The sequence below is a fragment of the Solea senegalensis genome, linkage group LG5 (genome assembly GCF_019176455.1).
Source record: "Solea senegalensis isolate Sse05_10M linkage group LG5, IFAPA_SoseM_1, whole genome shotgun sequence".
NCBI classification, from domain to species: Eukaryota; Metazoa; Chordata; class Actinopteri; order Pleuronectiformes; family Soleidae; genus Solea; species Solea senegalensis.
In genome coordinates this window covers 16,271,120-16,297,641 of record NC_058025.1, presented here as the reverse complement: position 1 = coordinate 16,297,641, position 26,522 = coordinate 16,271,120, and the positions used below count along the sequence as shown (strand labels likewise).

Sequence of the window (26,522 nt, the reverse complement as noted above, 5' to 3'; positions counted from 1 at the left end):
GCAAAAACAGCTTTGCTTCTACTTATTATATCATTCATTATTCTTTAAATGTTTGCTGCACGGTTACAAATCGAGACAACCAATTCACTTGAAACTGTATATTATTTACACAGGCCGGTTTAAAACAAACAAACAAGTAAATACACTTGACAAGGAATCAGACATATAAATACAGGTGGAGTTACAAATGTTTTAAAAAGGTCTTTGTCACTTTCATCGTTGCAGTATTTTACCACGCTTTTCCTACAGATTGATATAAATGCAATATTCGATAAAAGTCTATTATTTTTGAATAGAAACTTATTTTAAAGTCTGCGCAGTTGCTCAGGGAAACTGCAGAGATTAAAGGTCCAGTGCATAAGAATTGTTTTCTTACTCCTTGGTGGCACAAATGGTGAAAAAAACAAACCCTTTACATAAAATACTATAAAAGGTATAAAAGGGGAAGGCAACCAAGTGACTTTTTATTTTAGAGCAATTCTACACTTATTCAAACATACGTAGTATATTTGACTTCTGCCAATACATACAGTGTCTATACATTCTTCTTAGAAATCACAGTGTGAGGTATCATTAGAGGACTGACTCGTAAGGAATGCTCCTAAAGACAATGTGATCCAACAGAGTGATCTGTTCAGCCAGCTCCATTGCCGAGAGAGACTCAAAGCACTCTGCCTTGGGACAGTCCGCCTAGAAACACACACAAACAGAGAAAACAAGAGTCCTAAACAAACACCGACACAACTACCAAGGAGATATACATATTTAATAAAGAGACTGTTTATGAAGAATATGCGTCCTGGGGTTTTTAGAGTGTAAATAAACTGTGAAGTCTATTACCAAATAAAACGTTTATTCTTCATCAGATGGTGTGTCTGCAGTAACTGTAGTTTTTTTTGTTTTTTTTAAGTGGTTGTGGCTTAATCTGACAGAATAATGACAAGATAATCATGGCAAGATGTGTCCAATGAGCTACGAAATTCTTTATTTTGAGAGAAATATATACCATTTGTAAGATGTCCTCAATTCTCAGCTGGGCGTCATCCTGCTCGTCTTGAGAAAGGGCACTAGAAGAAAAGAAAAGGAAAAAAAGAAGAGAAGAGAAAAGAAAAGACAATTTGAAAATATTCACCTGTTCAACTAGAGTTGAATGCAATTGCCTCATGTAGAATGTTAATATGTACTGTACATCATTGTGTGTGTGTGTGTGTGTGCTGCACCTTAGTATGTTGGCAGTAGCTTTCCTCTCCTGAGGCAGAAGGTCTGGATCTCTGAGCACCTCCTCCAGGAGACAGATCACCGACATCTTCAGCTCCCCGTTCATCTCAAAGTCCTATAAACGAGCACAAATTAAATTATATACTCAAAAAACCTTCATAAACATTCATGATGGGGAATCCAGAGGCCTGTACAACATGATCTGAACTCTAAAATCAGACCTAGGTCTTCTCTACCAAAGTGGTGAGGGCTCATATCTGTATTTTCTATCTTATAAAATCTAAAACTCAAAATAGTAATTTAAATGATACAAGTTAAGCCCCAAACCAACCACTATGATGGATTTAAATCTGTTACTAATCTCAATCTTTTCAATAGTATCATGAAATAATTAGTTAAATCTTTTACGGCCTTTATTGGGTTATTTGATATAATGTAACTACTGTAACTATGGTATGTATTATACTGTAATTAAACAATGTTTGTTTCTGGACGAGGTGCAGCAAAACCTGAGCTTTTAGTGACTATTTAGTTTGGTTTATGTGGAAACCAAACTAAACATATTCATTGACTTTTTTCTTCTTCTTACGTGTTGTTGAGTCAAATTTATGATTCTTTTTATATCACATTTTTAGCAGTGATATAAAGTAGCAATAATTGTGCAGAAGTCCCAAAGTAGACTTTGTTCATAAAAACGAGCCAAGTGAACTTTGAACTGTGACCTATTTCCAAATTTCACAAATTAAACTTTTTGAGTACGTTTTGCTCACGTGTTTTTATAAAGTTGGTGAAAATGAAAAAATAAATTTCATTAGATTGTCTATGGTGTGCTGAAAAAAAGGATATAAGACACTCTATAATTGCACATCATTCTTATAGACTCTGTATATACTATACTTTTTAATGGAAAAAAGCAGCTGCGTTCTAAGGGTTAACATAAAGGATTCTATTGATGAATCAGCTATAAAAGATACGAGACAAACGGAGACAATTTTATGTAAAAAATGTAATGACAAATAGAGGTGGTTTCATTCACTCCCCGTCTAATCAGTCAGTAATTACTGCTGTTTCTTCATACTCGTCTTCCTTCGGTCTTTCCTCTTCCTGAAACTCTTCAAACCTTTTCCTCCTCTTCTGTTCTTTTCCCTTCCATCTAAATCTGAAGGTCAGGTTTAACAAGCTCTTTGTTCTTTTCACCTCAAAAGAAAAATGTAAGCGGCTGTATATGTGTGTTTGTGCTCACCTGTGTGTTAATAAGCCCTTTAAAGCTGACCTGCCATCCCAGCGTTTTGTATTATTGAGGAAAAATACATCAAACAGATCAATGCAGTTAGAGCGTGAGGACCCCTGTGCAGGGAGTCAGCCAATTACCTTCATATTCAGTTCATTAGCGGCAATACTGCCTGTTGAGCACAAGAGTGGGTAGGTGGACTGGGGCAGGCTTTGGTTGTCCAATTGACATGGCAACAATATGCAGGATGTGTTTGTGTGTACGGGCTTGTTTACAGGCGCGAGTGAGAGCAACAGAGCAAAAAGAGAGAGGGGGAGAGACGCACCAGAGACACTCGCTTTAATGAGACCACAGGCTTGATCACCCCAACAAAAACATGAGACACAGACAGACCTGTGAGTGTTTGGAGACCCAGTGGCGCAGCACATTAAGAACCCTGTTGGTTGCAGCTCGGCGGATGATGAACTCTTTGTCACACGTTCTTTCAGAGTTAGTAAACACTGGAAAAGGAGAGGAATATTGAATATGTTATTTGTGTGTGATACTGTAAAACTTTCACTCAGGATATGTGGCTTTAAATGGTGGAGAAATGCTTCATTAAAATGTTTTGAAACTTTAAACTGTCAAAGAATAGTTTTAAAATGCTCTTGACACCTTAATGTATATATTGTGAAAATCAACTAAGTTTATACCATCATATGTTTGTATACAGTTGTAATTTTGAATATATATTTTGTATTTTATTGTATTCTTTTAATCTTGACTCACATCATCCACCCACCCATCCATCCACCCCATCATCTTTCAGAGTTTAAATAGTAAGCACTCATTTAAAGCATCAGTTATCCGTCACTGCACTGAGAACAATCCACAGATAAACACTTTTCTACTGCAGTTCTTCTACAAATATTAATTCCTCTGTTTACAAAATACCTAATCCAGAGTAAATTGCTTTGTTTTTTTTTTGTTTGTTTGTTTTTTTGTTTTCCCCAGAATAAATGTTTCAAGCACCACCAATTCAGATCATTTCTATTGAACTGGACTGGGTCAGCACCAGAAATAAGACCTGGGTTTTGGATTAATAAAAAACTGGAATGACGTAGAACTTCAGCCAAATTTATCTAAATGTCAGCTATACAAACGTTCACAAGATTAGATGTTTAAGATAAAATACATACACACACACACACACACACATTTGTGCCATTATTTTTCTGAGGACATTGTATTATCTGCATTCATTTGGAAATTCAAACTTTATCCCTAACATATACCAGATGCTTGTTGATTGTGTGTGTGTGTGTGTACCTGGTGGTGAGCCATGTCCTGCGGCAGCTGTTGCGATTGCAAAGGCAGAGGCAGGAGAGACTGGGCAGCGTGAGTTCTCCCCTGACTGGACTGCAGAGACACAAAAACATGGAATTACTATTATTATTATTATTATTATCATCACGACAACAATACTGCCATCACTTTCACCAATGCATATTATCATTATGACTATTATCATTGCTATTATTATTATTATAATTATTATTATCATTATTTTGTTGAGGAACTATGTGTGAAGATAACCTAACATTTCTCAATTCTCAAAACATTTAATTAAAATGGCCACAAATGGAAATTTCTTTATGTAATGTGAGTTTAATGAAACCCTGAATGTCAAATAGCCTTTAATATTACATTAACATTTAATATGTTTGTCCTTAAAATAGTAGAATATTAATATAAAGAATATGTATACTATGGGCCTTCTATTTAACAGTAACATTTTAAATATTACATTGAATCAATTTCATTTAATATCTATTCTCTTCTATTTTCATTAATTTTTATGCATAAATGACAGGGTTATTGGGAATTGTCTTTTGCTGTTGTCTAGACAAAGAAAAGGTTATCCGGCCGACCGATTGGTTCGGACTTTATAGCACGAAAAAAAGCCTAATGTGCTTGTGTAATTTGAAGCCTAATGTGCTTGTGTAATCTGTTTAGGAAGGGACAAATAACTTAAACACATTTTACTTATTGGAAACGGACACAGAAACGTCATCCTCGACCTTCACAATGTATTCGTTTCAAGTGAATTTACAATAAAGAGTAATAGATCCCACTTAATCCCGTTCTCAGTTCCCTACACAGACACGTGCACACACACACACTCTTACCTCCAGGCTGTCTGTAGCGGAGGTGTCGAGGTGTGGAAGGAGAGCGACACGGAGACAAGTCTCCTGCCTCACTGCTCTGAGAAGACTCGGGGATAATTTTCTCCAGTGACACTGACTCCAGCACGGCTAGGGAGTGAAAGACGAGAGGGACAAGTATAATACAACAATGCTGCTGCTGATGGTGATGATGATTATGGTCTTTACTGTTGCTGCTGCTCTACGGGAAAGAAAAGCGTAACTGCAGTTCGTTTCAAAGCTATGTAGGTGTAGTGGCAATATTTCAGTTTGTCCTTCATTTTCGTTTTTTTGTGATTAAGCCACTTCTTTGAGTGTGGGCAGTTCTGACTTCTGCTTGAATCACAAACACCTGTGTTATTTTAAAGCGAGAGGAAATTATAAAATTTCTCCTCAGACATGCTGTGTAGAGTTAAAACTCCAGTGTACAACACACTCCTAGTGTCACTTTTAACATTAACATTGAGTGAGCGCATCACTTATTTAATCAGATCTTTCCTTAAATGTGTCACTCACCCATTTAATATTGGGCCCTAAGAAGAGTGAGCAAATATTTATGTTTGACTTGGTTATAACTTAAAGGAGGCAGATAGACTGACCGTACAACACTGCAAGAGGTTTCACCTGATGATTTAAAATATATGCTCATAACACTGCAATGACAATGTATTGATGAATAAGGAAAGGTCCAAGATTGATTATGCATATACACAAATGTATTAGATAGAGTTTAAGAAAGATGACAGTAGAGTTGAAAGAATTAATCATTACTAAATTAATTGACAACTATTTTGATAATTGATAGTCGTTTTTTTTCATAATTAAAACAATATTTCTGATTGTTTAAGCTTCTTAAAGGCGAGTATTTTCTTAATTTCTTTGCTCTGGATAACAAAGAATTCATTAAAAGTTAATCATTTTGGTTTGTGGACAATACAAGACATTTGAGAACATCCTCATTTCCAGGTTTAACACCGATCACCATTTTTTAAGGTTTTCGGATATTTTATGGACCAAGCGATTCATTGAGAAAATAATCGACAAATTAATCCACTATGAAAATAATCATTAGTAGCAGTCCTAGATGACAGTGAGCAGAGGAGGTGAAGGTGGCCTGAATGGTTCTCGTAGTGAGCAGTTGTCAGATGTGTCTGACACACACACAGTACAGCCAACCAAAGTCTTATCCTGTAACCAGTCCATGCAGCCTAAACCTCACGATAATCAAACCACAAATAAAATCTGAGGTTCTGCCTCATTAGAACCAGGCTTTAGTCTCCATGTGTACAATTGTTCCAACTAGTGGTCCTAAAAAGGTAACAAAGACCAGTATACACACACACACACTCTGCATGTGTGCACATGCTAATGAGCTGCTTCGTGCAGCTTTTCCCCGACATACTGCTCCAGATGCCCTGACAATTTAACGGAGTCTGTTTGACACCATTATTAGAGGAGATGTGGGAAGTCAACTTAGTTGCACACACACACACACGTAAGGAAATGATGTTCACTGACTGCGTGCCTGTTCTGCTCTTACTGAAAACACTTCAAACTGTGTCATGTGATGAGTGACCCCCAGCTCTTCATATGTCAGTATGCCAATGAGGCTCGTTAAAACCCCATCCAGTTCATCATAGCAGCAATAGAAGACACCATTAATATTCTGATCTGTAGGCTCATATAAATAAATAAATTAAGTGGAACCTGTGCTGCACTGCATTTTGAACCTCAGTTGGATATTTCTTTAAGCTCTTTATAAGCTCAAAAGGAAAAAAGAGTTTAATACATTTTTACCATCACTGTATACCAGTGAAATCCCTTAGTGTTTTTTATATTTATGTCTATCATTGTCTGACAAACAGATTTTTCATTTGACATGGCAAAAAGCAAGGCACAGCTTAGGATTCCATTAGAAGTAAAAGTTCCAAACTGTCAATGTGTCGCACTCGTCTAAGTGTCCCCTACAGATTTCCAAAAGGACATTTTTAAATAACACAAATTACAAAAAAAAATTTCATTTGATCCACTGATTAAATATAATTTGAGGTCAATATTTCTTACTTTCTGAGCTATGGTTTTTTTGCCGACTTCTCATCTGGCTGCAGTGATGTATAGATGCTGTAATGTACCTCTGCGAATGCTCCGTCGCAGTTTCCCGCAGAAAGGGTCAATCCTGGGGGCGTCCTCTCCTTCTGCAGTCGGTCCAGGAGTCTGGTCCGGTGAAGAAGGAATGGGAGGAACTTGGTCTTGTTGTGGCTTGGTGTTGTTGGGTGGAGGAGAGGTGGAGGAAGGCAGGGGAGGAGAGGAGGCTGGAGTAGGAGTCTGAGGTGTTGGGGTCGTTGGGGTGTGGGCAGAAGTGGGACTACTCGCAGCAGACTGAGAAGTGTGATTAATGCTGGGGTTTGAGAGAGGACTTGTGAGGTCGAGGCCTCCGACCCTGGCGGTGATGGGGGAGTGGAGGGAAAGCTTTCGTGTTCTGACAGGGGAGTTGGTGCGTGATGGGATGGACAAAGGAGGAGGAGACGAGAACTTGCGGCACAGACGAGGAGATTTGTCGTTTGAGTGCTCACTGTTTCGGTTATTCTGATTAGTGGCAAAGAACAGCTCCAATGACCTGAAGGGGGGAAAAACAACAACAGAGATAGTTAAAAAAATAAAAAAATCCTTTTTAATGTCCATACCCTAAAGCATAACTAATAGTTTTGCTATATTAATATAATACAAAAATCGAATTATGTTACTTAATTTAACATCAAATGTGAGGCTTTGACTTGTTTGGTTACCCACAGTGACGAATCATGAGGGTGCACATATATGATGCAAACCATGATTTTAGTGCCTGTGCCAAGAGCAGCAGCGTGACAGTCAACAACAACACAGCCAGTTCAGAAAATTGAATTGAGAAAAAGATTAGCGATACATTTAAAAATGTGTAATTCAATGGGCTATGAAAGCACCTGTACTATCTGGTTCATGATGACATTAACACTGATCAGAGAGTCGTACGTACGCAGCTACATCAAGGGAGGAGTAACCATGCATAGATAAACACAGCCATCATTTCATCACATAAGCCTGTTTTTAGCAGGAAATAGAAGAAGAAAAAAAACAACATTCTTCATTCTGAAAGAGGAGGCATAGGAAAGGAGGAAAGGATGGGAATGTGTTTGTAAATGACAGAAAAAAGAAATAGGCACAAGAATATGGTTAATAGATGAACACAAAGCAAACGAGAAGAGGGATGACAAAGAGGATCATATGGATACAAAGGAGGAAAAAGCAGCCTTGAAGAAGTGATGCTCCAGTGAAAAACATGCTACAGACCAGACCAAATTGTCTTTCCTTCACCCATTCCTATCTGCAGTTTAATATAGCTTGTTTCAAACTGGAGAAGTTACAAGCCCTTCGATTTGAAACGTAGTAAAGGGGATAGATAGTCATGCATTCTGAAGTCTGAAGAATCAGACCAAGACCAGAGGAGTAAGAGTAAGAACAGTCAGGAGAAGGAGAGAGGCAGTAAGAAGAAGGCAGAGAGAGAGAGAGAGGAGTTGGTTACTTGGACTGATCCATGGCTATCTTCTTGATCTTCAGACTGTAGTCAGGACACATGGATGAGATGGACAAACGGTCAAATGAGTGGTACTGCGGCCTGTAATCGGAGGGGATACGAAGAGATGGATGACACAGAAAAAAGATTAAATGGATGGGTGTGATGATTGAGTAGGGGGAGGATTTGACAGTGATGAAAAGTGGTTTGAGGGAGGACGATGTGAGGATGATAAATAAAGAAGAAGAAGAAGAAAGGTGTCTTTGAGAAGCAGAGGTAGTGTGTTAGTCAGCAGTGTTCAAGACATATATTGAAAAAAAAAAGATCTGCATTCAAATTTCTGCATGTGTACCCTTAAAATACAGAGACATATTCGAATGTAACAATGGAGGCAGGTGTGACAGGTTTACAAAATTAAGCTTCCAGTTACATTCTCAAAATATCATTGACTTAAGCAGGGGTAGGTTTTAAAGGGGAGCCTTTTGTTAAAATCTTCATTGTCGGCGACCATGTTTTTCATTGAGAGTAAATGTCCAGCTCTCAGGCTGGTTCACAGAAACGGCAGCGAGTCAGAGTTGATAAGCACCAACACCTGATACAACCACACTTTGAATGGCCTGAGCCATTTTTTTCAAGTTAAAAAAAGTGGACTTTTCCTTACATAGCACCACCACACGCCTGACGCCTGGACGTGTCTATCCTGTCTGTGCCTACAAGCCTGTAAATTTTTTATCCAAAATTCAGATCCATTTGAATGCAGGGGAACAAAGTTCAAACTTGAACTTTAAAAATATTTTTTGAGTGAAAATAAACAGCCCAGAAAGGCATCAGACCATCTGAGGTAATTATTGTGTGTATATTTGAAGAAATAGTGTGTCAGGAAAAATTTGTTTGAACTACATTTCTGGAAAAGTGGGTAGGTAGGTAGACATCAGACTACATCATTCACAGACCCCCCAAAAATGACACAAACACAGACAAAAATTCCAAGATATTAACAAAGGGTGTGTGTACATGTGCACATGGTCATTAGAAGAAGTAAAAGCACTAGCACAGGTACATTTTGGGAGTATGCCATTACCTCCTTTGAAGCTATCAATGTGCATGTAGGTGTTTGTGTGTGTATGCACTGTATGACCTGATGGGTATGGAGGAAAAGGGCTTCTTGTAGATGTCGGCGAGTTTGTCCATGACCACAGTTGCTGTGGTGAAGATCCTGTACGTGTGCAGGAAGGTGTTGAGGAAGTCTATAGAGAGAAACCGCAGGTCGGTCAGCCTCTCCAGCAGCCGATCCACGCTGGCGTAACGGATCTGGGGGACCTTGCAGGAGTTGAGCGTCTTGCTGAAGCAAATGTCAACATCATCTTTATGGAGACGCACATCGGATCTGATGGACACACACGTACACACATACACATACACATAACCAAGCATGGGTGACTCTTCTAAGCAAGGGAAGTTTATGAAAGGAGCCGAGCAAAAATAATCCAAGTACAAAAGAGAAATTAATAAAAAACCCACATATTTCAAAGGCGGCCCAAAATATGATCATCAAGCACATTTCAAAAATAAATGAATATAAAAAAGCATAATAATTACATTACCGTACATCAACACAAACGTTTTACCCAGATATGCAGATATGATGAGTGTTCCTCTTCACACACACAAACATGCTTACTTGATCATATGAGGCACAGTGACTTTGGAGTTCTCCTCAAATACACTGGTCATCAAGCCATTGCAGCGAATATTATCAATACACTGTGAAGACAGAGAGATAAGGATGGTAAATAAAGCAAATGAGCTTATTCAAAACAACTGATTTGTGTAGCCTGTAGTTTCAGCAGTTTAAAAACAACAAGATAGATTTTTTTTTAAAAAGAAAAACAGATGGGGAGCCCAAAAGAAACATACCAAAGATCAAGCACAGAATATCGCAGACCTTTTTAAAAGCACATGTGTGTAAAAATGCCATAAATGCAGCACCAGTATCAAGAATATTTTAGCTTAATTTTTGTACAGCGGGAGGAGGAAGAGACATATAATCCATCATTACATACAGTCTTTGTGATCATGAAGGGAAGAATAAATACCTTAAAATGAATACGAGTCCTGATGGTAAGTCAGTGTAAGGAAAGCATATTAGATGTGATATGTTACCTATTAATAAAAGGTTGTGACACAACCGACCTGAGTTTTGTGCACTTTCTTAGTTTACGAAAGAAAAGGCATAGGTGTCAGTGTCAATGTAATGCTGTAAATGAACATTAACAGGGAAGACATTGCCAGGGATAACAGGAAAATGAGCCAAAGAATATAGGTGTAATATATAGCTATAGTCTTGGCTCCTTTTTTCCCTGTTATGTATTCATACAATTTCAGACACTCAGTTATGAGTAAGTTAGTCACTTACAAGAGAAAAGAATATTTTACAGTATATATGTTGTCTGATAAGAGGTATTCCTGTCTGATATGCTTGTACAGTGGTTGTATCTGTTTGTGAAGTACAGAGACACTGTCTGAACATGCCCCTGGAGAACTGCACCCGTGTTTGTGTTTACTTATCACTAAGCCTTCTCAATGCCCACAGGAGACATGCTTTGTCTGTTTGGAGGTTCTTGTTATTCTGTGTGTGTCTGGGTGCATGTTTGTGTGACGTTGTGTCAGTACCTGGCTAATATCGCTGGTCCATGCAGCCTTCTCCTGACGTGATGGTGCCAGTAAGACAACGGTGAATGAGGGGGAGTCTGACGGCTCCACCACAAGCTTAAAGTCCAGCTGACCAAAAACCTGACCACCGACTTTAGCTGTATGATAGAGGGGGAAAGGAACTCTTTAAAATACAACAGATATACATGAATTTAATGACACATTCATATACACAGAAAAAATACAAATACACAAACACAATTAACACACACACACACACACACAGAGGGTTAATTAAGCAGACCCACCCACTATCTCCAATGTACGTACCCTTGAGGCTTAAGTGTTCTTACACATGTGTGTGTGTGCAGGTGTTTGATCATCAACAACCTCTCTATTTGCTAAAGGAATCCTCGGGAAAAACATAATGGATCTATTAAGTCAAAAGATCAAACCCTGACATTTAAAGGGGTGAGAATCTGATATTTAAAGGGAAGTCATTTCTCAACACTTATTGTCTGAGACCTAATTAACCTCTGCGAGTGGTGAAGTGACTACACGAGCCAATAATAGATGCCTGTGTGTCAACCAACATGGACTCACTGCTTTCTGCAGTAGTGAACTTACACTCCTCATCACTGGCATCTGGCTCCTCTATAAGTGTGCAGTCAATAAGGGACAACACGCCACCTTGCTGCAACATTATGAGAAAAACAATTATATAAATGTTTATTGGCGTTTTGGACAACAAGTGCTATTGATCTTTTGAAATGAATTTCCTCATTCATACTTAATCTCACCTTGAGAAGGTGCAGTTTTCCCCCGGAGCTGCGTGTGCAAACGAGGAAGTGTTTGGTGAAGAGGAAACACTGCCTTTCCCCTTCCTTCTTCAGTGAGAGGGAACCCAAGCGGACCTTACTCAGCTTCCCTCGCTCCACCGATGGCAGCTGGATCAGAGAGCCTGCACGGCAGAAGGGGCGCAGGATTACCTTTCACTGCATTAAGTTAATGCTAAGCTGAGTTTGGGTTTACTGAGAGGTGGCAGTGGCACAAACTCGAATCTTTGAAATCTTAAAAAACATGTCTTGCGTGAATTGTCAGAGCTATCGGTACTGCTTTATCTCCAGACGTGACTCGGCGGGAAAATCACAGTCTAGGAAAATCTGTCTGTCAGATGAGCTTCCAAACTAGTAAGGAGGGGTCAGTCAAGTGGGAAAAAAAGAAAAACTCTTCAGTAGGTGGTGAGCGATATTAGCAAATAGAAAAAACATATTTCAGTGACATATTTTTCATGCAAAATCAATCAATAAATATAAAAAACTAACATTTAAGTGGCGGGCTGCAAGTTTGAGACCGCTGGTATATGGACTGTCTGTGCTACAATCGTATTGAGACTTCTCTTGGTACTAGATATTTTTTACTTAAATACTACTTTTACTTTTAACACTATTACTAGTATAGATAGTCTTTTTTTTTTTCCCTAGCTAATGCTATCCCTTCAGAAATGTTTTCTAGACGTTTCACAACAATTAAGTCCGTACACATTCTTTACAGATGTGTGCTCCCCTCTCATAGTAATACAGTATGTATTAGTTCAGCCACAGCACCATGACTCTGGCTTGTAACTAAGCCTGACATTTGCCGTGAGCTGATGGAAACTCACCCTGCCTGACGAAGGTCTGGCTGGTGTCCAATAGGATGTCACAGCCCTCCACTATCATCCTCTCTATGGCCAGGTTCTTCCGAATGTTCTCCGTGTCACTCACCTCATCGTGCATCACTCTGAAACGTACACGAATACATGAGTTCATACAGACTTCCATATCACAATATAAGTATTCTGACAACTGGATACACACCTGGACAGTTCCTCTAATTTGGACTTGGCAAATTCAAGACTTTTGCGCTCCACATGCTCATGAGGTGTGTGTGCCAGTAACTCGTGCAAGGTGATGATGTAGCGAGGAATCTTTTAGGAGGGAAGAGCAATTTGGTTTATATAATGTCAATAGATGGAGACGAAAAAATAATATAAAAACTACTGCTTACATTTGTACGAGAACATGTTTGTGAAAACCAATGTGTGGTGGTACCTGGAACATGGGGTATGTAAGGAAGGTCTCAAGCATTCTTCCCTCACAAGCAGCGTTGGACTCGTACTGTTTCAGCAGCTTGTCAAAGTCTCTGTTCTGCTTGCAGTTGGCCAAAACCTGCAGACTATACTGATGGTTTCTCACAAACTCCTGATAGATGTTCAGCATGGGCAGCAGGATGTCAAACAGGTCAGCTGGAAACAGGAGCGCACACACGTGCAAAGGTTTTAAGGCACTTCAGTTGTTTCTGAACCAAAAGAATTCAGTCTGCTGCAGGACAATGATGCATAACATACAGACAGACCTCTAGACCCTGAACCCTTATCCTAGGTCTACCTCTAAACATGTACTCAGACATAAAATGATGGTATGGTAGCACCCTGATTACAACATCATATGACAGTCTGGGATCATATTAAGAGACAGAAAACAAGAGACAGAAAGCACAAAGATTTTTTTTTGTTTGTTAATATGTAAGTACATATGCGAATACAAAATATATAAGATAACAAAGAAACAATAAAGAAATGACACATTCAAACAATATGCAAACACAATGTGCAGAACAAATTAATAAAGTTGCATAGTCGAAAAGTAGTGAGTTATTATTATACAGTTCACAGCTCAACAGAAGGCGTGAGTCAATTAGCAAGTTGATGTAGACACTTTGAATTTCATTCAAATCTGATGCTTTTTGACAGAGATATGATTTTCGACATGTTCAACATTATAAGAGATAAGGATTTCTGTATCAGCACCTGAAATGTTATATTTTGATCCACTGGACCCAGATGAACTCCTGGATCTGTATAGAACTTTACTTTGCTTATAGTTATTACCATTTTATATAAGCTTGACTTAATTCCTCTGATCTGTTAAGATGTCACTGAGATATACACATCTGAAATTGTTGATTTAGATTTTCTCAAAACAAAATGTTTACGCTGTCTCCTAATTCACTACAGGGAACAGACCATGAGCCCTTTTAATAATGCCCTCAAAACAATGAAAGGGTCAAAATCACGGTGTTTGGTCAAAAGTCTACATTCAGCATCAGGCTGAAGCAGGGAGTCAGATAAGGATGGCATGTTTAATCAGTGCTTCCTTTTCTCCATTAAATGTGTCATGAGGTTTGCAGTGACGTCTTTCAGCAGTCTGTCGCCTAGGTGAGCCTTATCTGTTGAGGGTGCTACTGTTTTAGCAGGTGAAATCACAGGATCCTTTCTGGTGCGAGCAGTCATTGTCTGTCAAGACAATAAATGTGTGTGTTGCAGACTGAGATAGGGAAGTAAGTGCGTGTGCGTGTGTGTACGCGTGTGTGTGAATGGGGCAGAAGGCTGTCAAGGCTGACATTTGAATGAAAAAGAACTGCCAGTGGAGGACAACTGAAAAAACTGACCTTGATGTCACTGAGTGGATGCAGAGCAGAGGCTACCATTTGTACAGAGTGTTTATTTGTGCATTTGAAATGTCTAAAGTTGAGTAACAGCTTACCCAGCACCAGGGTTGGCCAGTTTGCTATCCTCGCCTTTAAGCCCTGATGGAAAATCTCATGCAGGAACATGATGGTCTCGCTGAAGATGAGCCACGAAAACAGACAAAGGAGGGTTTTAATATTTTGGCTATAATTACAGACGCACCCACGTGATAATACAGTACACACCTGTTGAGGAAGATGCTGCTGACATCGTCGTGGCTGATGGGGGGTTTCTTGGAACTGGCAGCCATTCTCAGGGGACGGAGGAAACAGTTCACCAGGATGTAGAGTTGGTGAACGTACCTGTCATCACACACACACACACACAGAAAAACATGTCAGTATCACTTGGATTACGACGACAAGTGTGTTTAGAGTCAGCAATAATTATGTAGTTATGTTCCATAAGCTGCTGTCTGTTACATGTTAAAGAGCTCTGTATTCTGGCAGCCTGCACTGATCTGTTTGTTCAGTGACGAGAGAGAAACGTTTCCAAATCCATTATCTCACCACACTTTATCCGATCAGGGAGACTCCAAAAAAGACATGGTCCTCACTGCTCGTATGTTAGACTTAGATTGTCTGCAAATAAATGCTTTCCCCTTTACCAAATGTGCTGATGAGGTGATGTAGAAAGAAGGCAGGAACCAGACTGATGAGTCTTTTAAATAAATAATGGTAAATATTTTCGGAAGTCAATCATGGACGACTGTAAATCCATATGATGAGGAAGCTGAACAGAGAAATTCATTGGCAATTTCTTGTAAGTCTTTTAACATTATTATTAATAAATAAATACATTACACAGAAACATTTTTTTTATCAGCTTGTCCAATCACTGTGTCCGCTAAGTTCATGCTGGCCTGGCTTTCAGGTCACTGCTATCATGTACCTTTGAGGGGAACTACTTTTAGATTATATTATCCTAAATCCTCTTTCACTGCTTCAGCTATAAGGTTACTAAACTCTAACAGTAGTCATCTTAAATTAAAATGTAATTTACATACCAAATGTCTGTCCAGTCTATTCATCCAATTTATTTATTGCTATTTATTTTACCCCAGTTATCTTATCATGCAGTCCTTCACTGAGCTCTATGTGCTGTGCCTCAACATGGAATAAATTCATTGCGGTTGAGTCTGAAAAGTTAGTCAAAAGATGACGTCACTGACAGCAGCTTTAACACTGACATTACAATTTTATGACATGGTGATAATTATATAACAGGGAGGTCATATTTTGGTAAAAAACATCTTATTTCGGATCCTAGCTTCAACATAAGTTAAAGTTAGTTTTTATTAATCCCCTTAGGGAAAGTATTCCTCTGCATTTGACCCATCCTAGAATTAGGAGCAGTGGGCTGCCACACTGAGTAGCGCCCGGGGAGTCAAGTTCCCTTTCCACTTGGCCACAGATTGCCCAGAGATAATAAGGAGATAATATTGCAGTAATACCATGTTATTTTCAAAGTAATACCCATGATAATAGCTTGGTAATGACAATTACTATAGGCTACAGGCAGTTTAATACCTTTACATAAAAATGAGAATCAAAATTGGTAATTACCATATTATAAAGGGGAAATTCATCATTTTCCATTATTACTACCAAGGTATTACTTGGTTGTTTCCATAGTATAGTATGGTATTACCATAATTTAACCTCTATATTACAACATATTATCTTTTCTTTACTGTAATGGATAGTATTACAGTTGAAATTTTGTTTTGTTTTGTAGTAATGGATAATCAGGGTCTTCCTGTTGGCCCTTGAGCCACAGTGGCATGTACTGTAAAACCTAACAGTAGTTTTTTTTCTTTTTATTGTTTTGCAAAACTACAGACATAATGAATTTACACACTCTGTCTCGGCCTCCACCATGTTGAAGACAATCTGGTTCCTCTTCCTCATGCTCTCAGCATGAGGAGAGCAGATGTAATCCTGCACAATGATCTTCCACTTCCTGCGACATAGCCAGCCTCGCATGAAACTTTGCACCTAAGGAGATAAAAAAACAGGTGGGGTAAGAAACACATGGAGCCCACATGGCTGTGGTCAGACTTTCTTCAGTTACCATAGTGTCCTTCGCACGCCGTGTGCTCGGACCCTAATAAATCAGGCTTAATGAATGAGAGATGCCAGTTCACAGGGAGACTGAACACATGAAACGTGAAATGCTGGATTGATTCATTTACCTTTTTGATCTTTTTGATGTCTGGGTCTTCATTTTCATGGGGGATGTGGTAAGGCCGCATTCGCTCCTTGGTTTTGTTCAGAGCTACAATCTTTTAAAAGAGAAATTCAGTCACAACTCATCTCAGCACATCGTCACATTAAATAGAAACGCTCATTCAGTGAGGTACGGCAGAAATTGGTGGTGTTTCCGTAATGACGATATTAGAACTTCAGTGTGTGCTCGGTGAACTGTGTCCGCTTCTTCATCTTTGACCATGTGGAGCCTTCATTTAGAGACAGAGAATGACAGAGGAGGAGGAGGTGCTATCTGCTGGTAACAATTAAGTATATATACAGTATATCCACCACTGCTAAATTTGCTGTTTCCAGCAGAGACGATGGTAAGAAAAGCTTAACGTTTTTCATCATTTTTGAAAACATTAGAACAAACTCTTAAAATGTTATCGAGCTGTGGGAGGGAAACTAATCTCACGTTGTAAACCTAATAATAAATAACGTCACAAGAGGGATTAATTTGAAAGGGTAAAAGGTTGTTCTTGGCAACACTGTTCTCTGTGCCGAAATAAACCCAGCAAAGGTGCACTAATGCTTGAACCTACTGTTTCTAACATTCATGACAACACTTTCATGTTTTCATGCGACGCGAACAGAATGGAAGATAAAATCAAAGCTGTTTTTCGGTCACACGTTGTCGTCTTCATTTTCTTATTTGCTGCCACTATCATGCAAATGGCAGACAGGCACCAGTCTGCCAAGTGTTGACAGTTACAGTGGCTAGTTGGTTTAATTATTCATAAGCACAGTGCAACACACATAAACAAACAAACAAACAAACAGGAGTATGCTTTAATGAGATGAAGCCCCAATTACACAGGCTCTCAAGGTCTAATCCTTTTTTTCATGAGCAGCCTCATTACACAGGCAGATGTTTCGTAATTTAAAATGTCTTTTGTTAGCATTTTCATCATAAACCAGGCCAATGACAGAGAGCGTGGGGTAATAAGAAGCATTAGCCACACTTGTTGCTCCAAGGGACAAATACACCTAAAACGAAGCACAACAGATGAATCCATTCACAAACACAGAAATCGAGTATAACAGCAAAGAATAGGATACATGTGACACAAAATGGGACCTGACATGTGGAGGTGATGTTAGCAGCTGGGTGAGAAGGCATCACTCGAGGCCAACTGCTGCACGGACGACAGGAATTGAATTTCAATCAAACATTTTGAATAATACTGCATTGTCTCTTGGTCCACTGCCACACCTCAGTGGTATTTAATAGAATATTGTAACTCTCGTCTGCTACACAGCAGAAAATATATATGAGGAAAGATAACGATTGGAATCATTGTCTCCACTGACTTCTTCTCAGTTAAGTGTTTATACATTACTTCCACCTTTGATCTACAGTGGGATTATAAAGTCAGGAATGAATTGGCCATAAAGGTGACTTGTTGTTGTAATTACCATAAACCAAACAATACCAGCCATTATTATGTATGCGGTGTCTGTCTAAGGTCCAGGTATGAACAATGGTGTTTGTTTACACAGTCACAGTGTTTTAAAGTTTGGTTGAGGTTAGGGTTAGGGTTAGGATTAGGCCAGTGGTAATTATGGCTAAGGTCAGAGTAAGTCTCAAGGAAATGAATGTAAGTGAATGTAATGTCCTCTGAAGTCATGGAAATCAGACTGTGTGTGTGTGAGTGAGAGAGATCGTAATTAATTCTGACCAACAGTGCTGCAGAGATCGTATTTGTATTCTGTTTGAATTTACATGTTGGATTTATTGCGCCGTGACGAAAGAGAAGACATGTGTTGCGTTCGATAAGCATAATGATTTCGCAGCTGTTAAGGAAGCTGATGGGCTGCATTTATTGAGTGGTGGACTCCTCCTACATCTAGAGTTGACTGAGAATTCACACCCACTCTGCCACTGCCATTATGCACAACTATAAGATAGACCACACAGACAGACAGACAGACAGACAGACAGACAGATAGATACCTCTGATTTGAGCCTCTCAATTTCTGTGTCCTGATCCTCTAGTTGGGTACGCAGCTGATTGGCTGCCACCTTCTCCGTCTCCACTATCTGTACAAGGTGGATGTATTTCTGCATCAGGACCTCTCGTTCGATGATGATGTCAGAATAACTGGGGGAAAAAAGATGCAGATCTATACAAAGAAGTACACAAGCACAGCAGACCAGGTAAAACAGAGTCACAGATAAGAAACTGAAGTGTTTTTGCTTGCTGTTGCCCCACCAGGAAGATTTAAGAAGATGCCATTCCTTCCTTTTGTAGGTTCAGCAAAAGGTGCAGACCAACATGGGTTTGTTTTCATTTGATTTTTTGATCAGGAGCAAAATAACATAATATTCATTTATGCAGTAGCGAGCAAGTTCCAAATTATTATAATTATCACTGACTTACAGTGGAGAAAGCACAACTGGCACAATTAAGTGCACAACTATTGCGGTGATCCAATATAACATATTATCATGACCCAAAATGTGCGTCTTGTTTCTCAGGTATTTTTAAAAATTGGGTTGAGCTGCAACTGCATATTGTACTATTGAAATGTGTAACAAAAAAAAAGTTTAAAAAAAACCCAGTGAATTTGTAGCTGATATGAATAGCAAGTAAAGAAACAAGTAAAACCATTAGCTTATTTGTAATAAATTATACTTGATTTATATTTAATGGCCAAAAACACATAAAAACCCATTATGGTCTTTTATGTTCAATGTAATGCCCTTTAATGCTTTGCTGTCATGTGATCTAAAGTAATATAGTATTTACTTACATTAAAAGGAGAAGAGATAATATATAATATACTTTATGTGGTCTTATGTGGATACCTGGCCTGCTGGATGGCCTCCACCCATTCATCACATTCAAACTCCTCCTCTGTCCGCAGCTCCAGAGGTTTCTGTCCATCGTGACCAAAGATGATGAGGAAGTAGTGCTGGAGAAAGGAGAAGATAAACAGAGCGAAGCTGTTACAGAAAAACTGTGACCCTGAGATGAAACCGTTTTCACTAATGCCAGCAGCCACGCTTTGTAGCACAAGATGTTTTTGCTGCTCATTTGAAATTTTCATCCACAACTCATCAAACATATGGCGCAGACATTTGGAAACAGCATTTTCCTTTCACACTCTTTTCTTGCCCAGATTCAGCTGGTGTAAAGGTTCACAGCCTGAACGTGAACCACGCACAGCTCACAGGCACTGGAGAAGAAAGAGGGAAAGTGGGTGGCTCAACACACATGACAGACTTACTTGTGCACTGAAAGAAAGCATTAAGTCTCCTCCGAGCCTCCCATCTCCACCAGCCTATTATCATCACCATCAATTAGCACACTTCCTCTGTCACTCTCCTCCTTGTCTTTCATTTCCTGTCTGCCTCTGTTGTTAGTGTGATCAGCTTCCCTGAGCATCTCTTTGTACAATCTAACATTCACAAACACACGGCACAAGACGTACACCTTAAGCAAGACTCACACACCCACACACTAGACATTACATGTCATACAAGTGACAGAGGCTTTTATTCAGATGGTCATTTCCTCGGGCACCGGGTTACAAGAAGAGTTGCTATTCTTAGTCAGGGAAAACAAAGAAGACTGCCCGTCCTCTCTCCTCCTCTCTTCTCTTCGCTTCATCCAACCACATCTTTTCTTTCTCCCTCTCTCTTTGTACTTCACCGATCATCCCACTCCGCCTCCTCTACCCAGCTCAAACAGAATTCTCACTCCTCCTGCTGTTGAAACTCACTCTGCCTCCTCCTCATCCTCCTCCATCGCCACATCCTCTCATACTTTTATCTCTTTTTATCTCTCAGTAAGGATTCAGTGACCCAAAGTTAGTCCAGAGGAGAGATGATCACTCTGCAGGAGGATGGACGGGCTTTGGCCCCTGCAGTGGTGATGGGCTGGGGACAGAGGGTTGCCAGGGTTACTGGAGCATGCGCTCACACAGACACAACCAAGGTTTGCACTTTAGGCTGCTGCTGATATTGGGAAAACATGCTGGGGTGGAATAATGTTGAGTATTACGATGACATTATTACTTGTCATAACTTAATTATAAATACTGCAGTGTTAAGGCTGAAGTGCAAAACCTTTAAATATCATTTCATGTTACATTGAAGCCAATTTCCAAATGAGTTCATACAATGCTGAGCAATGCTGAGCTGATCAGTTCCAAGTGACTCCCTCTGTGTTTCTTCATTTAGCAGTCATTTGAAACTGTGTCACCTGGTGACATGAAAACATTGCAAACATGGATTTTCAACATACTAAATAAAAGCCTTAATTGTTTCTTTTTTTTGTGCCTAAAATAATCATGGCGAACACTAGGAAAATATATGTAACTTTGTCTTAATAAGAAATTACAGCAAATATTACGTTTAAATGACCACTTATTTACATCTTTATGTATGTTTCTACATATTGTGTAGCCCTACTTTGCACAGTTATCTTTGTTTGAGCGTCGATTTCTTTCATTAATTGTGGACGGATCATCCCAAAACCTAACCTCCATTCACATCTAACCTCAACCACCAAGTGGATCATGTTTTTAAATCATTAGTCTTTGGTGCCCATGAGGGCTACTGGTTATGAAATGTCAGTACTTTTACAGAACAAAAGCTGCTTCTACAAAGGTGATGAATGCACACAAACACACAAACAAACAGGCACTGAGCGAGACATCGCTCTCTCTATGTGTGTTATTTTATTTTACTGGATGGCTGGCTTTTATTACATCAACAATAATCTCTGCTCTAACAGTGTTTGACAGGGAGGAAGACTGGGATGGATTGTGAGGGAGAGAGGAAAGAGGGACTCGTTACATAATATTTCTTAACCACGGTACACATTTCTGAATTGTGCCACTACTTGACAAGATAACGTTTCCGTGGCAACCATATATCAGACGCAACTGCTGCGTTTTGCACTTCCTCATTTTTCAGAGCCATTTTTATAATTTTTCAAGCATTTTTAGACACGAGGAGGAGGAGGAGGTACGGTTATGATAATTACCATATTATAAAGTCCTAATGTTCCCACACATTTTACATTGTTATTACCAAGATGGTTTACCTTTTATGATGTAAATGTTTTTGCACTCTTAGGGAAATCTTCACATCTGTACTAATACTCTGCTTAATATTTGTTATTGACAAGGTGTCTCACTGTATGTTATATAATTTAAATCTTACATAGTTAGGGCACTGTATAACCATACTTTATTCTATTTTAACCGTACTGTATTGCTGTAGGGTTAAAATAACAAAAAACTGCTGACCCTAATACCCCAAAGCAGTCATATACTGAACGCTGATACACAACAGTGGGTTAGATTATAACACTGAACTGTGTCCTTACTGTAACATTATAACTCCCTCAGAGCAGAAGACATACAGTACTAGTCAGGACAAGCACCTTCCATCTCTCGGGGCCTTTATTTTACTGTATGCAATTTCAACCAGAGAGAAGAAGTAAAAAAAGAAACACTCTTTTCACACTTAATGTTAATAACAACTGATATATTACGCACCCTTTCCCTGCGACAGCTATTATACCAAACGAGACAATGATGACTGGCAGTGTAACACAAAGTGCGCTTCACCGCCACAAATACACAATCATTATTCAGAAGCAGTTTCAGGTCAGTTGTTGCTGCTGTGAGAACAGATGTGTCAAGTGAGAAGTTCTCAGAAGCGAAAACAGACTTTCACTGTGATTCAGACGGAACGCTGCATGGGAAATGAACACCTACAGTACGACACACGCGCACGCACGCACGCACGCACGCACACACACACACACACACACACCCTTTCGACTCATCGTACTACTGTGATGCATAAATAAATTTTGCTTCATAAAAGATTAAAGCGTCAAAGATGAAACTGGACTCGGTGGTAATAGATTAATTAGGCAAACAGTGGCCGGAGGATCCAGAAATACTCTCATCTGTTATAAATATTTAAAAGTGGAGAGGACAGAATTATTGTTGGGATCCACTGATGATTATAGGGAATGGAATTATCACTAATGATTCAACACTGCTGTCTGCTTTGGTATATCTGCACTGATGAGACGCTGCATTATGTACAGACAGACCTTATTTCCTCTCTCAGCCTTTTTATTCAACATTTTCAATTAAATGAAATCTTTGATTTGGTCTATTTCAGTTGGTAGAAAGAGACATGTATTTGTGTTACGAGAACACATCCTGTAACAGATACCCACATAGAGGCTAAATGTGTATACATGTGTGGCACTGACAGGCTTGTTAAGTAATAATAAAAACACAGCGGCAGCGCAGAGCACTCACCGTACAGTGTAGTGTACATAGGTTAAGTGAAATGCCTACTATTAAAATTGATCATCCAATTAATACTGCATTTCTGCCATAAAGGCTCCATAGCAACATTCACAATCATGTTTACTGTATTGTACTGTTTGGCTTAAATGTGCATCGATTTTATCGTTTTAACTTGATTAGTACACGACCACAGAGCCACGGAAAGAGGTTATATAATGCAGCATATTATGAGTGTGAGCATCTGGGTGACCTTTTTTATGAACATGTCAAGGAGAAGACGTGGAGAAGGTCTCCTGCATTTAAGTTCCTATAACTCACATGCTTAAAAATAAAAAACACTGGTTAAGAGTCAAGGCCTTCTATTACTGCTCTGTTCAAAGTGCCTCGACATACAGTATCACAGCATTAAGTGTACAAAAACATAACTCCAGAGAGTTAGAAATCACCTGACTGATTGTCATAATGCTCTTAGTTCAACAGAAACCAGTTGTTAAAAGGGAATATATATATAAAAAAATACTGCTTTTAGCCAGGTATAGGTCGCCACACAGCTGTTGCCACTCTTATATGCTGTGTATATTAATGTCAGTGTCAAACCACAAAGGTTGGCCTTATTTTATTTGACCTTCATTTGCATATATGCACATGTTTGGACTGAAGAAAGAGCACATGTATGAACAGAAAAGGCACTAACAAAAGCACATGATGTTTGTTCTGTAAAACACAATAATCATGTTGTAAACCCATGTTGCCTTTGTCATATGTGTTTACAAGTCCTTTCTGACCCCTTTCAGCATAGAAACTACAGTATCATTGTCTTATTTTAATCCTGAGATCTATATAAACAGTAAACCTCAATGTCACTGGAAGTCTTCACAGCGATGCTGTGAATCCCAGTGTGATAATTACCATTACACAGAAACACAACAGAGAATAGACCAGATTGATGTATAAGTGAGTCTACAGGAACTGTTTTATATATAACCCATGGATTTCCTGTACGTGGGTACGTACGTACGTTTGAGTATCATGTATGTTTTCCTAGAAACAAAGAGAGGCAAAACTTCACAAGATCCACATGATATGAGGAATTTTCAAAACAGATATAATCAAACCTCCTTTTGAGCCTCAAACTCATCAACAACAGGGGCTTGAAACATTAGTCAAGAAAAAGATGAGAAATTAGACTCAAATATCTTAATAACTGCATTGATAACGTGTTCAGATGAATCATCTTAAAGCCATGAATTAAAAATACATTAAAAAAAATGTTTAAATCAGAGCTTCAGAGAGTGAATTCACTTTTTCTGCCCACCAGTCTTCTGGATCAGACTCACAGTCTGTCCTCTGCCTCTTTATATTTCTGTCATTTCTCAACTCCTGTTGAGCTGCCACATGGGCAATAATGTGCTTTTGTACTGACTGTAAGCCTCATAAAACTATATCGATGTCACGGACAAAAGAACACACTGTGAACGTGTGAAAAACTTGATTTAATAAAATAAATGATAACTCATTGTTGGGCCCATGTACAGTGAAGACCCAGAAGCTATGAATTGAGGTGGGCAGGCGCCTCCCACAATATTAGCCAAAATACATAAAGACTAAAGCTAATATGTTCTCACTAATACTTAAATGTGATTACGTTTAACATATTTTCTGTTAAATATGAGGTCACAGTCTGTAAGCTTTAGCACACAGGCTGGAAAAAGTTTTAAGTTTAAGTAGCTAAAACACACCATTAGATAAGACACATATTATCTCATTATAGCTCATATTGTTTAATGCATACAAAAGCTGATATATAAAAAAAGGCTGCTGAACGTTTATGAGGCCTCTGCCATGAGGACCCTTTGGTTGCAGGGCAACTCAAATAGATAACAACCCTCGAGGAAGTCATTGATCCCAAACAACCATGAAATTGTTCTTTTCATACAGAAATGCCTCATAAAAATGCAAATTGTCATTTTTATATTGCATGCACAGACATGACTCGTCATTGCACGAGGAATGTCCCCTTTGTATATATTGCATATCCCTAAAAGTCACACTTGGTGACTTCGCTCATGTTATAATATCAGTAATCAGCGACACTTTTTTTCCGCTGCCTTTAGAAGAAAAAATGTTGGTTTTCTTCTATTTTATGGTTTCAAAAAGATTCAAAACAGCAACAAAGGCAGCAGCAGCATTACTTTGTCTAACACCACTGAGATTACCTAATGATGTACCAGCTAATATGGCAATCACTGAGTCTACTTCCCACATCATGCTGTTTTCTTATTGTCCCTCATGCTGTTCACTTCCTCCAGAGAAAGTCTTACAAAATGTGCATCTCTCTCCCATCTTTACACACACGCTCACACCTACACACACACACATACACACAGGTTTGCACAGCTATAGGACACTGCATTGACTTCCATTCATTTGGACAGCATAACCGAAGTGCCTTGACCATAACCAGGTAATGTCCAACCACAACTTAACCAAAATTCAACTCTGAAGTTAAGTACACTGTACACAGACCTTAGAGCAGAGGGTGTCAAATGTATGGCTCGCAGGCCAGAACCGGCCAACTATTTATTTCATAAAATGCTATATTTTTCAGTTTGAGATACCTGTGACTAAATGTTTGTGCCTTTGCAGCGCCACTGTGATCTGTAAGTTGTAACGCACATGTGTAAACAGTAAACTTATTTGTAAAAAGATACTTCATTAAATCTAAAATCAGTTTATAGGTTATTATGCTACTTTTTTACTGGTCCGGCCCACTTAACATCAAATTGTGCCATTTGTGGCCCCGGAACTAAAGTGAGTTTGACATCACTGCTTTAGAGCAATATTCAAGAATCAGTGTCTGTTTATCAGGAGATTAAAACGAGTGCTTGTCTCCTTCAACGTAAACTAATACTGCTGTTCTCTTACTCTATAGCTCAAAAACACATGTTCACACGTAAACTAAATAGCCAACATTATATGTTGCTGTGACACTCTATGTTGAGAAACATCCTGCCTCCTTTGGCCAACAGAACCTGGATTGACGAGTTCATTGGGCGACCCCCACATCTTCCCATGAGCACACACCATAATCATACTTTATGAATTGCCAGAGTGACTAAATGTCGCACCAACAACAGCTAAAGTCCTGATGGACATGTGTGAATGTGTGTGTGTGTGTCCTTTTTCTCTGTGCCAGCACTCAACATCAGCACCTGTAGCTGGTGACAGGAGGAGCATCTGTAATAGATGGGAACAGCTCCAGCAATAACAATAACATCGCAGAGTGCAAAGACATTTTAAAAGCCAAAGCATCACCATCACCACTCAGCAGCAGACAAAAAGTTAGGAGGAGACGCAACGATACAAATCTAGAGCCTCGTGGAATGTTGTGTTTTCCACACATCTGCTCAGCCTAACCTGAGGCAATGACACTTTTCTTTTGCCCAACCGTTGCCTGACAGACTGAGAATATGGTGCAACATTTTCACATTATGTTGCTGGTTTTGCAGCGAAAGCACCTCTGCAGCAGCTGATGGGTGTCCTGACCAGTGTATATAAGCTGTCCAATAAAAAACACACT

General features: G+C 39.1%; 1 protein-coding gene across 1 annotated transcript in view; it reads right to left on the bottom strand.

The window, feature by feature from the left end:
- rasgrf2b (Ras protein-specific guanine nucleotide-releasing factor 2b) overlaps positions 1-26,522 on the bottom strand; it is a 34,353-nt gene that overhangs the window by 3,149 nt on the left and 4,682 nt on the right. The window contains exons 2-23 of the mRNA XM_044026393.1: positions 19,467-19,573; positions 18,612-18,759; positions 16,600-16,689; positions 16,266-16,402; positions 14,591-14,707; positions 14,422-14,501; positions 12,928-13,121; positions 12,694-12,803; positions 12,498-12,616; positions 11,635-11,795; positions 11,462-11,528; positions 10,856-10,992; positions 9,864-9,946; positions 9,321-9,569; positions 8,192-8,284; positions 6,765-7,249; positions 4,618-4,743; positions 3,758-3,847; positions 2,843-2,949; positions 1,221-1,333; positions 1,007-1,067; positions 587-690 (exon numbers count right to left, since the gene is read on the bottom strand). Of these exons, the coding sequence (XP_043882328.1) occupies positions 587-690; positions 1,007-1,067; positions 1,221-1,333; positions 2,843-2,949; positions 3,758-3,847; positions 4,618-4,743; positions 6,765-7,249; positions 8,192-8,284; positions 9,321-9,569; positions 9,864-9,946; positions 10,856-10,992; positions 11,462-11,528; positions 11,635-11,795; positions 12,498-12,616; positions 12,694-12,803; positions 12,928-13,121; positions 14,422-14,501; positions 14,591-14,707; positions 16,266-16,402; positions 16,600-16,689; positions 18,612-18,759; positions 19,467-19,573 (2,978 nt within the window). The remainder of the gene's footprint in view (positions 1-586; positions 691-1,006; positions 1,068-1,220; positions 1,334-2,842; positions 2,950-3,757; positions 3,848-4,617; positions 4,744-6,764; positions 7,250-8,191; positions 8,285-9,320; positions 9,570-9,863; positions 9,947-10,855; positions 10,993-11,461; positions 11,529-11,634; positions 11,796-12,497; positions 12,617-12,693; positions 12,804-12,927; positions 13,122-14,421; positions 14,502-14,590; positions 14,708-16,265; positions 16,403-16,599; positions 16,690-18,611; positions 18,760-19,466; positions 19,574-26,522) is intronic.